This window comes from Notolepis coatsorum (assembly GCF_963971535.1).
Source record: "Notolepis coatsorum genome assembly, chromosome: 3".
In the NCBI taxonomy this organism is placed as follows: Eukaryota; Metazoa; Chordata; class Actinopteri; order Aulopiformes; family Paralepididae; genus Notolepis; species Notolepis coatsorum.
In genome coordinates, this window is record NC_140167.1 from 144751525 (window position 1) to 144768982 (window position 17458).

At 45.4% G+C, this 17458-nt stretch overlaps 3 protein-coding genes across 3 annotated transcripts in view; all 3 read right to left on the reverse strand.

Annotated features, from left to right (window-relative positions):
* Positions 1-17458, reverse strand: part of col6a3 (collagen, type VI, alpha 3) — a 169557-nt gene that overhangs the window by 73351 nt on the left and 78748 nt on the right. The window lies entirely within an intron of this gene.
* Positions 75-4694, reverse strand: LOC311225083 (collagen alpha-3(VI) chain-like; the record flags this gene model as incomplete). Its single annotated transcript, XM_084310290.1, has 6 exons — positions 75-694; positions 945-1544; positions 1718-2317; positions 2475-3062; positions 3313-3912; positions 4085-4694. 6 exons carry the CDS (start codon positions 4692-4694, stop codon positions 75-77), a joined length of 3618 nt encoding a protein of 1205 aa, XP_084166416.1.
* LOC311225084 (collagen alpha-3(VI) chain-like) lies at positions 12866-17385 on the reverse strand (the record flags this gene model as incomplete). The annotated part of the gene is made up of 6 exons (XM_084310291.1): positions 12866-13485; positions 13729-14328; positions 14502-15101; positions 15259-15846; positions 16090-16689; positions 17028-17385. The coding sequence occupies 6 exons, from the start codon at positions 17383-17385 to the stop codon at positions 12866-12868; spliced, it is 3366 nt and encodes a 1121-aa protein (XP_084166417.1).

A 17458-nucleotide genomic window follows, 5' to 3' on the forward strand; every position in this document is an offset into this window, starting at 1 on the left:
AAGTGAGATTGATATGTGGGCATGTGTGTTGATTTAAATAACAAAAATATAGGGGTGCACATTCACAAATATTCCTAGGGGGCAATCAAAGCAAGCTGTGTCTTACCTATCGTTGTTGGGGTGACCTCAACAATTACAGTATCGAGAGAGTCGATGAAGGACTGCTGGACACTAGGGAGGTCAGAGAACTCGGACACAGAAATGGCATAACTAGGATCAGTGGAAATCCTTTGAACCTCTGTGCTAGAATTTCTGGTCCCAATGCCGAAGATCAAGACCCCATTCTCTTTGAGAGCAGAGGCTGGTGTATCTACATCATCATTAGACCGTCCACCATTCAGCAGTATCAACTTCTGCGGGACACCTTCCAGGCGCCTGCTGCCAGAGGAGGCAGTGAAGATGTTGTCCCTGACATACTGAAGGGCTGCTCCGGTGTTGAGGGGTCTGCCTCCTCTGTGCCTCAGCCCCCTGACCGTGGCAAGAATATCCTCTTTTGTGGTGTATGTGTTCAGATAGAAATGAACCTCTTGATCTCTGCTGTACTGGACCACAGAGACGTGGTCTTTGTTTGCTCCCACATTGAGTTTCTCCACCACTCTCTCAACAAAATTTCGCATAGCTGGGAATCCATTCCTTGTGCCGTCAGAACCATCTAGAAGGAATACTACATCCTTTCTGGCAGTGTCATGATCAACTGAGGAAACAAAGAACAAAATGTCAAATAAACTAGGCAAAGACCGTGCCTGTGGATGATTGATGAATGGTGGACATTTTTCGGAAACAATGGCTGTTTCAATTGCATTGCCTTTGAAATATGTGATAATCCTCCCTTGCAAAAATTGCGGACCAGGAGTGTTCACTAATCTCGGAAAAAATGAATACACTACAGTATCTTGTCAATCCAGCACAATGTCGGGTGTTATCTGTGATGAGATGAAACATACCTATAATAGTGGTTGATTCTGTAGTAACATCAATAACCACTGCCTCCATGGAGGACTGAATCTGCTGTTGAACATTGGGAAGGTCACTGAAGTCCGACACAGACAGAGCATGACTGGGTTCATGGGAGATCTTCTGCAGTTCTTTGCTGTCAGACCCCCTGGTTCCAATTGCAAAGATCATGACCCCCAACTCTTTCAGAGCAGAGGCTGGTGTATTAACGCTGTCATAGGACCTTCCACCACTTAGCAATAGTAATAACTGTGGAACACCTTCCAGACGCCTGCTTCCGGCAGAGGCAGTGAATACATTGTCCCTCAAGTACTGGAGAGCTGCTCCAGTGTTGAGGGGTCTTCCGCCTTTGTGCTTCAAAGCTTTGACAGTGTCAAGGATCTCGCCCTTTGTTGTGTATGTGTTCAGGTAGAACTGGACAGCTGGTTCTCTGCTGTACTGAACCACTGAGACACGATCTTTGTTGTCATCCACATTGAGTGTCTCCGATATTCTCTGGACAAAGTCACGCATTGCTGGGAATCCAGTTCTAGTGCCATCAGATCCATCCAATAAAAACACAACATCCCTTCCGGGAGCACGTCTCTCAGCTAGGGGATATCAAAATTTAAGAATTAGGGTGATTCCTGCATGCATAATTGTCTTTTTCCAGGGGATTTTCCCTTTCTTATTAAACAGGAAACATTCTTATCAAGGTACAAGCTAGGAATGATTTACAAAAGAAACAACTTCAAGGGCCTGGTCAAGACAGCCAATTTCTTACCATGTACGGTTGGTGTCGTGGGTGTGGCCCTTACTAGCACTCTGTTCAAGACGGCAAACAGCTTTTGTTGGACGTTGGGGAGGTCAGTGAATTCAGACACAGAAAGAGCATGATTAGGGTCGGTGGATATCTTCTGCAATTCTCTGCTGTCAGAGCTCCTTGTACCAATGCCAAACACCGAAATGCCCAGCTCTTTGAGGGCAGAGGCTGGTGTATCTACATCATCATTAGACCGTCCACCATTCAGCAGTATCAACTTCTGTGGGACACCTTCCAGGCGCCTGCTGCCAGAGGAGGCAGTGAAGACGTTGTCCCTGACATACTGAAGGGCCGCCCCGGTGTTGAGGATTCTGCCTCCTTTGTGCCTCAGGCCCCTGACTATGGCAAGAATATCCTCTTTTGTGGTGTATGTGTTCAGATAGAAATGAACCTCTTGATCTCTGCTGTACTGGACCACAGAGACACGGTCACTGTTTTCTTCCACATTGAGTTTCTCCACCACTCTCTCAACAAAATCACGCATGGCTGGGAATCCATTCCTTGTGCCATCAGAACCATCCAGCAGGAATACTACATCCCTCCTGGGAGTTATTGGATCCACTATGAACATTAGAAATGAAAGGCGAAATGAGCTCAATATTGCTTAATAGAAAGTGAGATTGATATGTGGGCATGTGTGTTGATTTAAATAACAAAAATATAGGGATGCACATTCACAAATATTCCTAGGGGGCAATCAAAGCAAGCTGTGTCTTACCTATCGTTGTTGGGGTGACCTCAACAATTACAGTATCGAGAGAGTCGATGAAGGACTGCTGGACACTAGGGAGGTCAGAGAACTCGGACACAGAATGGGCATAACTAGGATCAGTGGAAATCCTTTGAACCTCTGTGCTAGAATTTCTGGTCCCAATGCCGAAGATCAAGACCCCATTCTCTTTGAGGGCAGAGGCTGGTGTATCTACATCATCATTAGACCGTCCACCATTCAGCAGTATCAATTTCTGCGGGACACCTTCCAGGCGCCTGCTGCCAGAGGAAGCAGTGAAGACGTTGTCCCTAACATACTGAAGGGCTGCCCCGGTGTTGAGGGGTCTGCCTCCTCTGTGCCTCAGCCCCCTGACCGTGGCAAGAATATCCTCTTTTGTGGTGTATGTGTTCAGATAGAAATGAACCTCTTGATCTCTGCTGTACTGGACCACAGAGACGCGGTCTTTGTTTGCTCCCACATTGAGTTTCTCCACCACTCTCTCAACAAAATTACGCATAGCTGGGAATCCATTCCTTGTGCCATCAGAACCATCTAGAAGGAATACTACATCCTTTCTGGCAGTGTCATGATCAACTGAGGAAACAAAGAACAAAATGTCAAATAAACTAGGCAAAGACAGTGCCTGTGGATGATTGATGAATGGTGGACATTTTTCGGAAACAATGGCTGTTTCAATTTCATTGCCTTTGAAATATGTGATAATCCTCCCTTGCAAAAATTGCGGACCAGGAGTGTTCACTAATCTCGGACAAAATGAATACACTACAGTATCTTGTCAATCCAGCAAAATGCCAGGTGTTATCTGTGATGAGATGAAACATACCTATAACGGTTGTTGATTCTGTAGTAACATCAATAACCACTGCCTCCATGGAGGACTGAATCTGCTGTTGAACATTGGGAAGGTCACTGAAGTCCGACACAGACAGAGCATGACTGGGTTCATGGGAGATCTTCTGCAGTTCTTTGCTGTCAGACCCCCTGGTTCCAATTGCAAAGATCATGACCCCCAACTCTTTCAGAGCAGAGGCTGGTGTATTAACGCTGTCATAGGACCTTCCACCACTTAGCAATAGTAATAACTGTGGAACACCTTCCAGACGCCTGCTTCCGGCGGAGGCAGTGAAGACATTGTCCCTCAAGTACTGGAGAGCTGCTCCAGTGTTGAGGGGTCTTCCACCTTTGTGCTTCAAAGCTTTGACAGTGTCAAGGATCTCGCCCTTTGTTGTGTATGTGTTCAGGTAGAACTGGACAGCTGCTTCTCTGCTGTACTGAACCACTGAGACACGATCTTTGTTGTCATCCACATTGAGTGTCTCCACTATTCTCTGGACAAAGTCACGCATTGCTGGGAATCCAGTTCTAGTCCCATCAGATCCATCCAATAAAAACACAACATCCCTTCCGGGAGCACGTCTCTCAGCTAGGGGATATCAAAATTTGAGAAGAATTAGGGTGATTCCTGCATGCATAGTATTTTTCCAGGGGATTTTCCCTTTCTTATTAAACAGGAAAATTCTTATCAGGGTACAAGCTAGGAATGATTTACAAAAGAAACAACTTCAAGGGCCTGGTCAAGACAGCCAATTTCTTACCATGTACGGTTGGTGTCGTGGGTGTGGCCCTTACTATCACTCTGTTCAAGACGGCAAACAGCTTTTCTTGGATGTTGGGGAGGTCAGTGAATTCAGACACAGAAAGAGCATGATTAGGGTCGGTGGATATCTTCTGCAATTCTCTGCTGTCAGAGCTCCTTGTACCAATGCCAAACACCGAAATGCCCAGCTCTTTGAGGGCAGAGGCTGGTGTATCTACATCATCATTAGACCGTCCACCATTCAGCAGTATCAACTTCTGTGGGACACCTTCCAGGCGCCTGCTGCCAGAGGAGGCAGTGAAGACGTTGTCCCTGACATACTGAAGGGCCGCCCCGGTGTTGAGGGTTCTGCCTCCTTTGTGCCTCAGGCCCCTGACTATGGCAAGAATATCCTCTTTTGTGGTGTATGTGTTCAGATAGAAATGAACCTCTTGATCTCTGCTGTACTGGACCACAGAGACACGGTCACTGTTTTCTTCCACATTGAGTTTCTCCACCACTCTCTCAACAAAATCACGCATGGCTGGGAATCCATTCCTTGTGCCATCAGAACCATCCAGCAGGAATACTACATCCCTCCTGGGAGTTATTGGGTCCACTATGAACATTAGAAATGAAAGGAAAAATGAGCTCAATATTGCTTAATAGAAAGTGAGATTGATATGTCGGCATGTGTGTTGATTTAAATAACAAAAATATAGGGGTGCACATTCACAAATATTCCTAGGGGGCAATCAAAGCAAGCTGTGTCTTACCTATCGTTGTTGGGGTGACCTCAACAATTACAGTATCGAGAGAGTCGATGAAGGACTGCTGGACACTAGGGAGGTCAGAGAACTCGGAGACAGAATGGGCATAACTAGGATCAGTGGAAATCCTTTGAACCTCTGTGCTAGAATTTCTGGTCCCAATGCCGAAGATCAAGACCCCATTCTCTTTGAGGGCAGAGGCTGGTGTATCTACATCATCATTAGACCGTCCACCATTCAGCAGTATCAACTTCTGCGGGACACCTTCCAGGCGCCTGCTGCCAGAGGAGGCAGTGAAGACGTTGTCCCTAACATACTGAAGGGCTGCCCCGGTGTTGAGGGGTCTGCCTCCTCTGTGCCTCAGCCCCCTGACCGTGGCAAGAATATCCTCTTTTGTGTTGTATGTGTTCAGATAGAAATGAACCTCTTGATCTCTGCTGTACTGGACCACAGAGACACGGTCACTGTTTTCTTCCACATTGAGTTTCTCCACCACTCTCTCAACAAAATCACGCATGGCTGGGAATCCATTCCTTGTGCCATCAGAACCATCCAGCAGGAATACTACATCCCTCCTGGGAGTTATTGGGTCCACTATGAACATTAGAAATGAAAGGCAAAATGAGCTCAATATTGCTTAATAGAAAGTGAGATTGATATGTGGGCATGTGTGTTGATTTAAATAACAAAAATATAGGGGTGCACATTCACAAATATTCCTAGGGGGCAATCAAAGCAAGCTGTGTCTTACCTATCGTTGTTGGGGTGACCTCAACAATTACAGTATCGAGAGAGTCGATAAAGGACTGCTGGACACTAGGGAGGTCAGAGAACTCGGACACAGAAATGGCATAACTAGGATCAGTGGAAATCCTTTGAACCTCTGTGCTAGAATTTCTGGTCCCAATGCCGAAGATCAAGACCCCATTCTCTTTGAGAGCAGAGGCTGGTGTATCTACATCATCATTAGACCGTCCACCATTCAGCAGTATCAACTTCTGCGGGACACCTTCCAGGCGCCTGCTGCCAGAGGAAGCAGTGAAGACGGTGTCCCTAACATACTGAAGGGCTGCCCCGGTGTTGATGGGTCTGCCTCCTCTGTGCCTCAGCCCCCTGACCGTGGCAAGAATATCCTCTTTTGTGGTGTATGTGTTCAGATAGAAATGAACCTCTTGATCTCTGCTGTACTGGACCACAGAGACGCGGTCTTTGTTTGCTCCCACATTGAGTTTCTCCACCACCCTCTCAACAAAATTACGCATAGCTGGGAATCCATTCCTTGTGCCGTCAGAACCATCTAAAAGCAATACTAGATCCTTTCTGGCAGTGTCATGATCAACTGAGGAAACAAAGAACAAAATGTCAAATAAACTAGGCAAAGACCGTGCCTGTGGATGATTGATGAATGGTTGACATTTTTCGGAAACAATGGCTGTTTCAATTTCATTGCCTTTGAAATATGTGATAATCCTCCCTTGCAAAAATTGCGGACCAGGAGTGTTCACTGATCTCTGACAAAATGAATACACTACAGTATCTTGTTAATCCAGCAAAATGTCGGGTGTTATTTGTGATGAGATGAAATATACCTATAACGGTGGTTGATTCTGTAGTAACATCAATAACCATTGCCTCCATGGAGGACTGAATCTGCTGTTGAACATTGGGAAGGTCACTGAAGTCTGACACAGACAGAGCATGACTGGGTTCATGGGAGATCTTCTGCAGTTCTTTGCTGTCAGACCCCCTGGTTCCAATTGCAAAGATCATGACCCCCAACTCTTTCAGAGCAGAGGCTGGTGTATTAACGCTGTCATAGGACCTTCCACCACTTAGCAATAGTAAAAACTGTGGAACCCCTTCCAGACGCCTGCTTCCGGCGGAAGCAGTGAAGACATTGTCCCTCAAGTACTGGAGAGCTGCTCCAGTGTTGAGGGGACTTCCACCTTTGTGTTTCAAAGCTTTGACAGTGTCAAGGATCTCGCCCTTTGTTGTGTATGTGTTCAGGTAGAACTGGACAGCTGGTTCTCTGCTGTACTGAACCACTGAGACACGATCTTTGTTGTCATCCACATTGAGTGTCTCCACTATTATCTGGACAAAGTCACGCATTGCTGGGAATCCAGTTCTAGTGCCATCAGATCCATCCAATAAAAACACAACATCCCTTCCGGGAGCACGTCTCTCAGCTAGGGGATATCAAAATTAGAGAAGAATTAGGGTGATTCCTGCATGCATAGTATTTTTCCAGGGGATTTTTCCTTTCTTATTAAACAGGAAACATTCTTATCAAGGTACAAGCTAGGAATGATTTACAAAAGAAACAACTTCAGGGGCCTGGTCAATACAGCCAATTTCTTACCATGTACGGTTGGTGTCGTGGGTGTGGCCCTTACTAGCACGCTGTTCAAGACGGCAAACAGCTTTTCTTGGACGTTGGGGAGGTCAGTGAATTCAGACACAGAAAAAGCATGATTAGGGTCGGTGGATATCTTCTGCAATTCTCTGCTGTCAGAGCTCCTTGTACCAATGCCAAACAACGAAATGCCCAGCTCTTTGAGGGCAGAGGCTGGTGTATCTACATCATCATTAGACCGTCCACCATTCAGCAGTATCAACTTCTGCGGGACACCTTCCAGGCGCCTGCTGCCAGAGGAGGCAGTGAAGACGTTGTCCCTGACATACTGAAGGGCCGCCCCAGTGTTGAGGGTTCTGCCTCCTTTGTGCCTCAGCCCCCTGACTATGGCAAGAATATCCTCTTTTGTGGTGTATGTGTTCAGATAGAAATAAACCTCTTGATCTCTGCTGTACTGGACCACAGAGACGTGGTCTTTGTTTGCTCCCACATTGAGTTTCTCCACCACTCTCTCAACAAAATCACGCATGGCTGGGAATCCATTCCTTGTGCCATCAGAACCATCCAGCAGGAATACTACATCCTTTCTGGCAGTGTCATGATCAACTGAGGAAACAAAGAACAAAATGTCAAATAAACTAGGCAAAGACCGTGCCTGTGGATGATTGATGAATGGTGGAAATTTTTCGGAAACAATGGCTGTTTCAATTTCATTGCCTTTGAAATATGTGATAATCCTCCCTTGCAAAAATTGCGGACCATGAGTGTTCACTAATCTTGGACAAAATGAATACACTACAGTAGTGTTTCTCAACTGGTGGGTTGCGGGGCCATTTTGAGTGGGTCGCGGATGTGTGTGTAATCTTTTTTTATTATATTTTTTTTTTATTATTATTTTCTTTTTTATATATATTTTCTTTTTTCACTACCTATCTTTGTGAAAGTGGCTTCTTAGCTCTGGTCCAGCTGAAGACAAAGCAGATGAAAAGATTGGACATTGAGCATGACCTCAGAGTTGCTTTGTCTACCATCACCCCAGACTTTGAGACTCTTGTCAGGACCAAACAATATCCCCAGTTATCCCATTCGTTCTCTGGGATGTTAAGCTAAGAAGTCTGCTAAGAAGGATATATTATTTCTTCTTATTATTATTATTATTATTATTATTATTATTATTATTATTATTATTATTATTATTATTATTATTATTATTATTATTATTATTATTATTATTATTATTATTATTATTATTATTATTATTATTATTATTTTATTTCATTGTGTTTTTATCCCTAGTTGCACTTTTGTTGCAACCACAGTTATCCCATTAGTTCCCGCAAACTTACTGTAGGTCTGTTATGTTAAGCTAAGAAGTCTGCTAAGAAGCATAATTATTTATTATTATTATTTTATTTCATTGGGTTTTTAGCCCTAGTTGCACTTTTATTGCAACCCCAGTTATCCCATTAGTTCCCCCAAACATAGGTTTGTTATGTTAAGCTAAGACATCTGCTAAGAAGCATAATTATATTATTTACTATTATTTTATTTCATTGGGTTTTTAGCCCTAGTTGCACTTTTGTTGCACTTATTTGTGTTTATTTCATGTTTTAACAGTGCATGAAAGATTGTGTATTACTGCAATTTTTTTTGTTGAAATAAATCATAGTGGTTAAAAAATGTGGGTCGCGACTTAATGACTAAGGAAAATGTTGGGTCCCGAGGCTAGACCAGTTGAGAACCACTGCACTACAGTATCTTGTCAATCCAGCTAAATGTCGGGTGTTATCTGTGATGAGATGAAACATACCTATAACGGTGGTTGATTCTGTAGTAACATCAATAACCACTGCCTCCATGGAGGACTGAATCTGCTGTTGAACATTGGGAAGGTCACTGAAGTCCGACACAGACACAGCATGACTGGGTTCATGGGAGATCTTCTGCAGTTCTTTGCTGTCAGACCCCCTGGTTCCAATTGCAAAGATCATGACCCCCAACTCTTTCAGAGCAGAGGCTGGTGTATTAACGCTGTCATAGGACCTTCCACCACTTAGCAATAGTAATAACTGTGGAACCCCTTCCAGACGCCTGCTTCCGGCGGAAGCAGTGAAGACATTGTCCCTCAAGTACTGGAGAGCTGCTCCAGTGTTGAGGGGTCTTCCGCCTTTGTGCTTCAAAGCTTTGACAGTGTCAAGGATCTCGCCCTTTGTTGTGTATGTGTTCAGGTAGAACTGGACAGCTGGTTCTCTGCTGTACTGAACCACTGAGACACGATCTTTGTTGTCATCCACATTGAGTGTCTCCACTATTCTCTGGACAAAGTCACGCATTGCTGGGAATCCAGTTCTAGTGCCATCAGATCCATCCAATAAAAACACAACATCCCTTCCGGGAGCACGTCTCTCAGCTAGGGGATATCAAAATTAGAGAAGAATTAGGGTGATTCCTGCATGCATAGTATTTTTCCAGGGGATTTTCCCTTTCTTATTAAACAGGAAACATTCTTATCAAGGTACAAGCTAGGAATGATTTACAAAAGAAACAACTTCAAGGGCCTGGTCAAGACAGCCAATTTCTTACCATGTACAGTTGGTGTTGTGGGTGTGGCCCTTACTAGCACTCTGTTCAAGACAGCAAACAGCTTTTCTTGGACGTTGGGGAGGTCAGTGAATTCAGACACAGAAAGAGCATGATTAGGGTCAGTGGATATCTTCTGCAATTCTCTGTTGTCAGAGCTCCTTGTACCAATGCCAAACACCGAAATGCCCAGCTCTTTGAGGGCAGATGCTGGTGTATCTACATCATCATTAGACCGTCCACCATTCAGCAGTATCAACTTCTGCGGGACACCTTCCAGGCGCCTGCTGCCAGAGGAGGCAGTGAAGACGTTGTCCCTGACATACTGAAGGGCCGACCCGGTGTTGAGGGTTCTGCCTCCTTTGTGCCTCAGCCCCCTGACTATAGCAATAATATCCTCTTTTGTGGTGTATGTGTTCAGATAGAAATGAACCTCTTGATCTCTGCTGTACTGGACCACAGAGACACGGTCACTGTTTTCTTCCACATTGAGTTTCTCCACCACTCTCTCAACAAAATCACACATGGCTGGGAATCCATTCCTTGTGCCATCAGAACCATCCAGCAGGAATACTACATCCCTCCTGGGAGTTATTGGGTTCACTATGAACATTAGAAATGAAAGGCAAAATGAGCTCAATATTGCTTAATAGAAAGAGAGATTGATATGTGGGCATGTGTGTTGATTTAAATAACAAAAATATAGGGGTGCACATTCACAAATATTCCTAGGGGGCAATCAAAGCAAGCTGTGTCTTACCTATCGTTGTTGGGGTGACCTCAACAATTACAGTATCGAGAGAGTCGATGAAGGACTGCTGGACACTAGGGAGGTCAGAGAACTCGGACACAGAATGGGCATAACTAGGATCAGTGGAAATCCTTTGAACCTCTGTGCTAGAATTTCTGGTCCCAATGCCGAAGATCAAGACCCCATTCTCTTTGAGGGCAGAGGCTGGCGTATCTACATCATCATTAGACCGTCCACCATTCAGCAGTATCAACTTCTGTGGGACACCTTCCAGGCGCCTGCTGCCAGAGGAGGCAGTGAAGATGTTGTCCCTGACATACTGAAGGGCTGCTCCGGTGTTGAGGGGTCTGCCTCCTCTGTGCCTCAGCCCCCTGACCGTGGCAAGAATATCCTCTTTTGTGGTGTATGTGTTCAGATAGAAATGAACCTCTTGATCTCTGCTGTACTGGACCACAGAGACGCGGTCTTTGTTTTCTCCCACATTGAGTTTCTCCACCACTCTCTCAACAAAATTACGCATAGCTGGGAATCCATTCCCTGTGCCGTCAGAACCATCTAGAAGGAATACTACATCCTTTCTGGCAGTGTCATGATCAACTGAGGAAACAAAGAACAAAATGTCAAATAAACTAGGCAGACCGTGCCTGTGGATGATTGATGAATGGTGGAAATTTTTCGGAAACAATGGCTATTTCAATTTCAGTGCCTTTGAAATATGTGATAGTCCTCCCTTGCAAAAATTGCGGACCAGGAGTGTTCACTGATCTCTGACAAAATGAATACACTACAGTATCTTGTTAATCCAGCAAAATGTCAGGTGTTATTTGTGATGAGATGAAATATACCTATAACGGTGGTTGATTCTGTAGTAACATCAATAACCATTGCCTCCATGGAGGACTGAATCTGCTGTTGAACATTGGGAAGGTCACTGAAGTCTGACACAGACAGAGCATGACTGGGTTCATGGGAGATCTTCTGCAGTTCTTTGCTGTCAGACCCCCTGGTTCCAATTGCAAAGAGCATGACCCCCAACTCTTTCAGAGCAGAGGCTGGTGTATTAACGCTGTCATAGGACCTTCCACCACTTAGCAATAGTAAAAACTGTGGAACCCCTTCCAGACGCCTGCTTCCGGCGGAAGCAGTGAAGACATTGTCCCTCAAGTACTGGAGAGCTGCTCCAGTGTTGAGGGGACTTCCACCTTTGTGCTTCAAAGCTTTGACAGTGTCAAGGATCTCGCCCTTTGTTGTGTATGTGTTCAGGTAGAACTGGACAGCTGGTTCTCTGCTGTACTGAACCACTGAGACACGATCTTTGTTGTCATCCACATTGAGTGTCTCCACTATTCTCTGGACAAAGTCACGCATTGCTGGGAATCCAGTTCTAGTGCCATCAGATCCATCCAATAAAAACACAACATCCCTTCCGGGAGCACGTCTCTCAGCTAGGGGATATCAAAATTAGAGAAGAATTAGGGTGATTCCTGCATGCATAGTATTTTTCCAGGGGATTTTTCCTTTCTTATTAAACAGGAAACATTCTTATCAAGGTACAAGCTAGGAATGATTTACAAAAGAAACAACTTCAAGGGCCTGGTCAAGACAGCCAATATCTTACCATGTACGGTTGGTGTCGTGGGTGTGGCCCTTACTAGCACTCTGTTCAAGACGGCAAACAGCTTTTCTTGGACGTTGGGGAGGTCAGTGAATTCAGACACAGAAATAGCATGATTAGGGTCGGTGGATATATTCTGCAATTCTCTGCTGTCAGAGCTCCTTGTACCAATGCCAAACACCGAAATGCCCAGCTCTTTGAGAGCAGAGGCTGGTGTATCTACATTATCATTAGACCGTCCACCATTCAGCAGTATCAACTTCTGCGGGACACCTTCCAGGCGCCTGCTGCCAGAGGAGGCAGTGAAGACATTGTCCCTAACATACTGAAGGGCTGCCCCGGTGTTGAGGGGTCTGCCTCCTCTGTGCCTCAGCCCCCTGACCGTGGCAAGAATATCCTCTTTTTTGGTGTATGTGTTCAGATAGAAATGAACCTCTTGATCTCTGCTGTACTGGACCACAGAGACACGGTCACTGTTTTCTTCCACATTGAGTTTCTCCACCACTCTCTCAACAAAATCACGCATGGCTGGGAATCCATTCCTTGTGCCATCAGAACCATCCAGCAGGAATACTACATCCCTCCTGGGAGTTATTGGGTCCACTATGAACATTAGAAATGAAAGGCAAAAAGAGCTCAATATTGCTTAATAGAAAGTGAGATTGATATGTGGGCATGTGTGTTGATTTAAATAACAAAAATATAGGGGTGCACATTCACAAATATTCCTAGGGGGCAATCAAAGCAAGCTGTGTCTTACCTATCGTTGTTGGGGTGACCACAACAATTACAGTATCGAGAGAGTCGATGAAGGACTGCTGGACACTAGGGAGGTCAGAGAACTCGGACACAGAATGGGCATAACTAGGATCAGTGGAAATCCTTTGAACCTCTATGCTAGAATTTCTGGTCCCAATGCCGAAGATCAAGACCCCATTCTCTTTGAGGGCAGAGGCTGGTGTATCTACATCATCATGAGACCGTCCACCATTCAGCAGTATCAACTTCTGCGGGACACCTTCCAGGCGCCTGCTGCCAGAGGAGGCAGTGAAGATGTTGTCCCTGACATACTGAAGGGCTGCTCCGGTGTTGAGGGGTCTGCCTCCTCTGTGCCTCAGCCCCCTGACCGTGGCAAGAATATCCTCTTTTGTGGTGTATGTGTTCAGATAGAAATTAACCTCTTGATCTCTGCTGTACTGGACCACAGAGACGTGGTCTTTGTTTGCTCCCACATTGAGTTTCTCCACCACTCTCTCAACAAAATTACGCATAGCTGGGAATCCATTCCTTGTGCCATCAGAACCATCTAGAAGGAATACTACATCCTTTCTGGCAGTGTCATGATCAACTGAGGAAACAAAGAACAAAATGTCAAATAAACTAGGCAAAGACCGTGCCTGTGGATGATTGATGGACATTTTTCGGAAACAATGGCTATTTCAATTTCAGTGCCTTTGAAATATGTGATAATCCTCCCTTGCAAAAATTGTGGACCAGAAGTGTTCACTAATCTCTGACAAAATGAATACACTACAGTATCTTGTCAATCCAGCTAAATGTCGGGTGTTATCTGTGATGAGATGAAACATACCTATAACGGTGGTTGATTCTGTAGTAACATCAATAACCACTGCCTCCATGGAGGACTGAATCTGCTGTTGAACATTGGGAAGGTCACTGAAGTCCGACACAGACAGAGCATGACTGGGTTCATGGGAGATCTTCTGCAGTTCTTTGCTGTCAGACCCCCTGGTTCCAATTGCAAAGATCATGACCCCCAACTCTTTCAGAGCAGAGGCTGGTGTATTAACGCTGTCATAGGACCTTCCACCACTTAGCAATAGTAATAACTGTGGAACCCCTTCCAGACGCCTGCTTCCGGCGGAAGCAGTGAAGACATTGTCCCTCAAGTACTGGAGAGCTGCTCCAGTGTTGAGGGGTCTTCCGCCTTTGTGCTTCAAAGCTTTGACAGTGTCAAGGATCTCGCCCTTTGTTGTGTATGTGTTCAGGTAGAACTGGACAGCTGGTTCTCTGCTGTACTGAACCACTGAGACACGATCTTTGTTGTCATCCACATTGAGTGTCTCCACTATTCTCTGGACAAAGTCACGCATTGCTGGGAATCCAGTTCTAGTGCCATCAGATCCATCCAATAAAAACACAACATCCCTTCCGGGAGCACGTCTCTCAGCTAGGGGATATCAAAATTAGAGAAGAATTAGGGTGATTCCTGCATGCATAGTATTTTTCCAGGGGATTTTCCCTTTCTTATTAAACAGGAAACATTCTTATCAAGGTACAAGCTAGGAATGATTTACAAAAGAAACAACTTCAAGGGCCTGGTCAAGACAGCCAATTTCTTACCATGTACAGTTGGTGTTGTGGGTGTGGCCCTTACTAGCACTCTGTTCAAGACAGCAAACAGCTTTTCTTGGACGTTGGGGAGGTCAGTGAATTCAGACACAGAAAGAGCATGATTAGGGTCAGTGGATATCTTCTGCAATTCTCTGTTGTCAGAGCTCCTTGTACCGATGCCAAACACCGAAATGCCCAGCTCTTTGAGGGCAGAGGCTGGTGTATCTACATCATCATTAGACCGTCCACCATTCAGCAGTATCAACTTCTGCGGGACACCTTCCAGGCGCCTGCTGCCAGAGGAGGCAGTGAAGACATTGTCCCTAACATACTGAAGGGCTGCCCCGGTGTTGAGGGGTCTGCCTCCTCTGTGCCTCAGCCCCCTGACCGTGGCAAGAATATCCTCTTTTTTGGTGTATGTGTTCAGATAGAAATGAACCTCTTGATCTCTGCTGTACTGGACCACAGAGACACGGTCACTGTTTTCTTCCACATTGAGTTTCTCCACCACTCTCTCAACAAAATCACACATGGCTGGGAATCCATTCCTTGTGCCATCAGAACCATCCAGCAGGAATACTACATCTCTCCTGGGAGTTATTGGGTCCACTATGAACATTAGAAATGAAAGGCAAAAAGAGCTCAATATTGCTTAATAGAAAGTGAGATTGATATGTGGGCATGTGTGTTGATTTAAATAACAAAAATATAGGGGTGCACATTCACAAATATTCCTAGGGGGCAATCAAAGCAAGCTGTGTCTTACCTATCGTTGTTGGGGTGACCACAACAATTACAGTATCGAGAGAGTCGATGAAGGACTGCTGGACACTAGGGAGGTCAGAGAACTCGGACACAGAATGGGCATAACTAGGATCAGTGGAAATCCTTTGAACCTCTGTGCTAGAATTTCTGGTCCCAATGCCGAAGATCAAGACCCCATTCTCTTTGAGGGCAGAGGCTGGTGTATCTACATCATCATTAGACCGTCCACCATTCAGCAGTATCAACTTCTGCGGGACACCTTCCAGGCGCCTGCTGCCAGAGGAGGCAGTGAAGATGTTGTCCCTGACATACTGAAGGGCTGCTCCGGTGTTGAGGGGTCTGCCTCCTCTGTGCCTCAGCCCCCTGACCGTGGCAAGAATATCCTCTTTTGTGGTGTATGTGTTCAGATAGAAATAAACCTCTTGATCTCTGCTGTACTGGACCACAGAGACGTGGTCTTTGTTTGCTCCCACATTGAGTTTCTCCACCACTCTCTCAACAAAATTACGCATAGCTGGGAATCCATTCCTTGTGCCGTCAGAACCATCTAGAAGGAATACTACATCCTTTCTGGCAGTGTCATGATCAACTGAGGAAACAAAGAACAAAATGTCAAATAAACTAGGCAAAGACCGTGCCTGTGGATGATTGATGGACATTTTTCGGAAACAATGGCTATTTCAATTTCAGTGCCTTTGAAATATGTGATAATCCTCCCTTGCAAAGATTGCGGACCAGAAGTGTTCACTAATCTCTGACAAAATGAATACACTACAGTATCTTGTCAATCCAGCTAAATGTCGGGTGTTATCTGTGATGAGATGAAACATACCTATAACGGTGGTTGATTCTGTAGTAACATCAATAACCACTGCCTCCATGGATGACTGAATCTGCTGTTGAACATTGGGAAGGTCACTGAAGTCCGACACAGACAGAGCATGACTGGGTTCATGGGAGATCTTCTGCAGTTCTTTGCTGTCAGACCCCCTGGTTCCAATTGCAAAGATCATGACCCCCAACTCTTTCAGAGCAGAGGCTGGTGTATTAACGCTGTCATAGGACCTTCCACCACTTAGCAATAGTAATAACTGTGGAACCCCTTCCAGACGCCTGCTTCCGGCGGAAGCAGTGAAGACATTGTCCCTCAAGTACTGGAGAGCTGCTCCAGTGTTGAGGGGTCTTCCGCCTTTGTGCTTCAAAGCTTTGACAGTGTCAAGGATCTCGCCCTTTGTTGTGTATGTGTTCAGGTAGAACTGGACAGCTGGTTCTCTGCTGTACTGAACCACTGAGACACAATCTTTGTTGTCATCCACATTGAGTGTCTCCACTATTCTCTGGACAAAGTCACGCATTGCTGGGAATCCAGTTCTAGTGCCATCAGATCCATCCAATAAAAACACAACATCCCTTCCGGGAGCACGTCTCTCAGCTAGGGGATATCAAAATTAGAGAAGAATTAGGGTGATTCCTGCATGCATAGTATTTTTCCAGGGGATTTTTCCTTTCTTATTAAACAGGAAACATTCTTATCAAGGTACAAGCTAGGAATGATTTACAAAAGAAACAACTTCAAGGGCCTGGTCAAGACAGCCAATTTCTTACCATGTACAGTTGGTGTTGTGGGTGTGGCCCTTACTAGCACTCTGTTCAAGACAGCAAACAGCTTTTCTTGGACGTTGGGGAGGTCAGTGAATTCAGACACAGAAAGAGCATGATTAGGGTCAGTGGATATCTTCTGCAATTCTCTGTTGTCAGAGCTCCTTGTACCGATGCCAAACACCGAAATGCCCAGCTCTTTGAGGGCAGATGCTGGTGTATCTACATCATCATTAGACCGTCCACCATTCAGCAGTATCAACTTCTGCGGGACACCTTCCAGGCGCCTGCTGCCAGAGGAGGCAGTGAAGACATTGTCCCTGACATACTGAAGGGCCGACCCGGTGTTGAGGGTTCTGCCTCCTTTGTGCCTTAGCCCCCTGACTATGGCAATAATATCCTCTTTTGTGGTGTATGTGTTCAGATAGAAGTGAACCTCTTGATCTCTGCTGTACTGGACCACAGAGACACGGTCACTGTTTTCTTCCACATTGAGTTTCTCCACCACTCTCTCAACAAAATCACACATGGCTGGGAATCCATTCCTTGTGCCATCAGAACCATCCAGCAGGAATACTACATCCCTCCTGGGAGTTATTGGG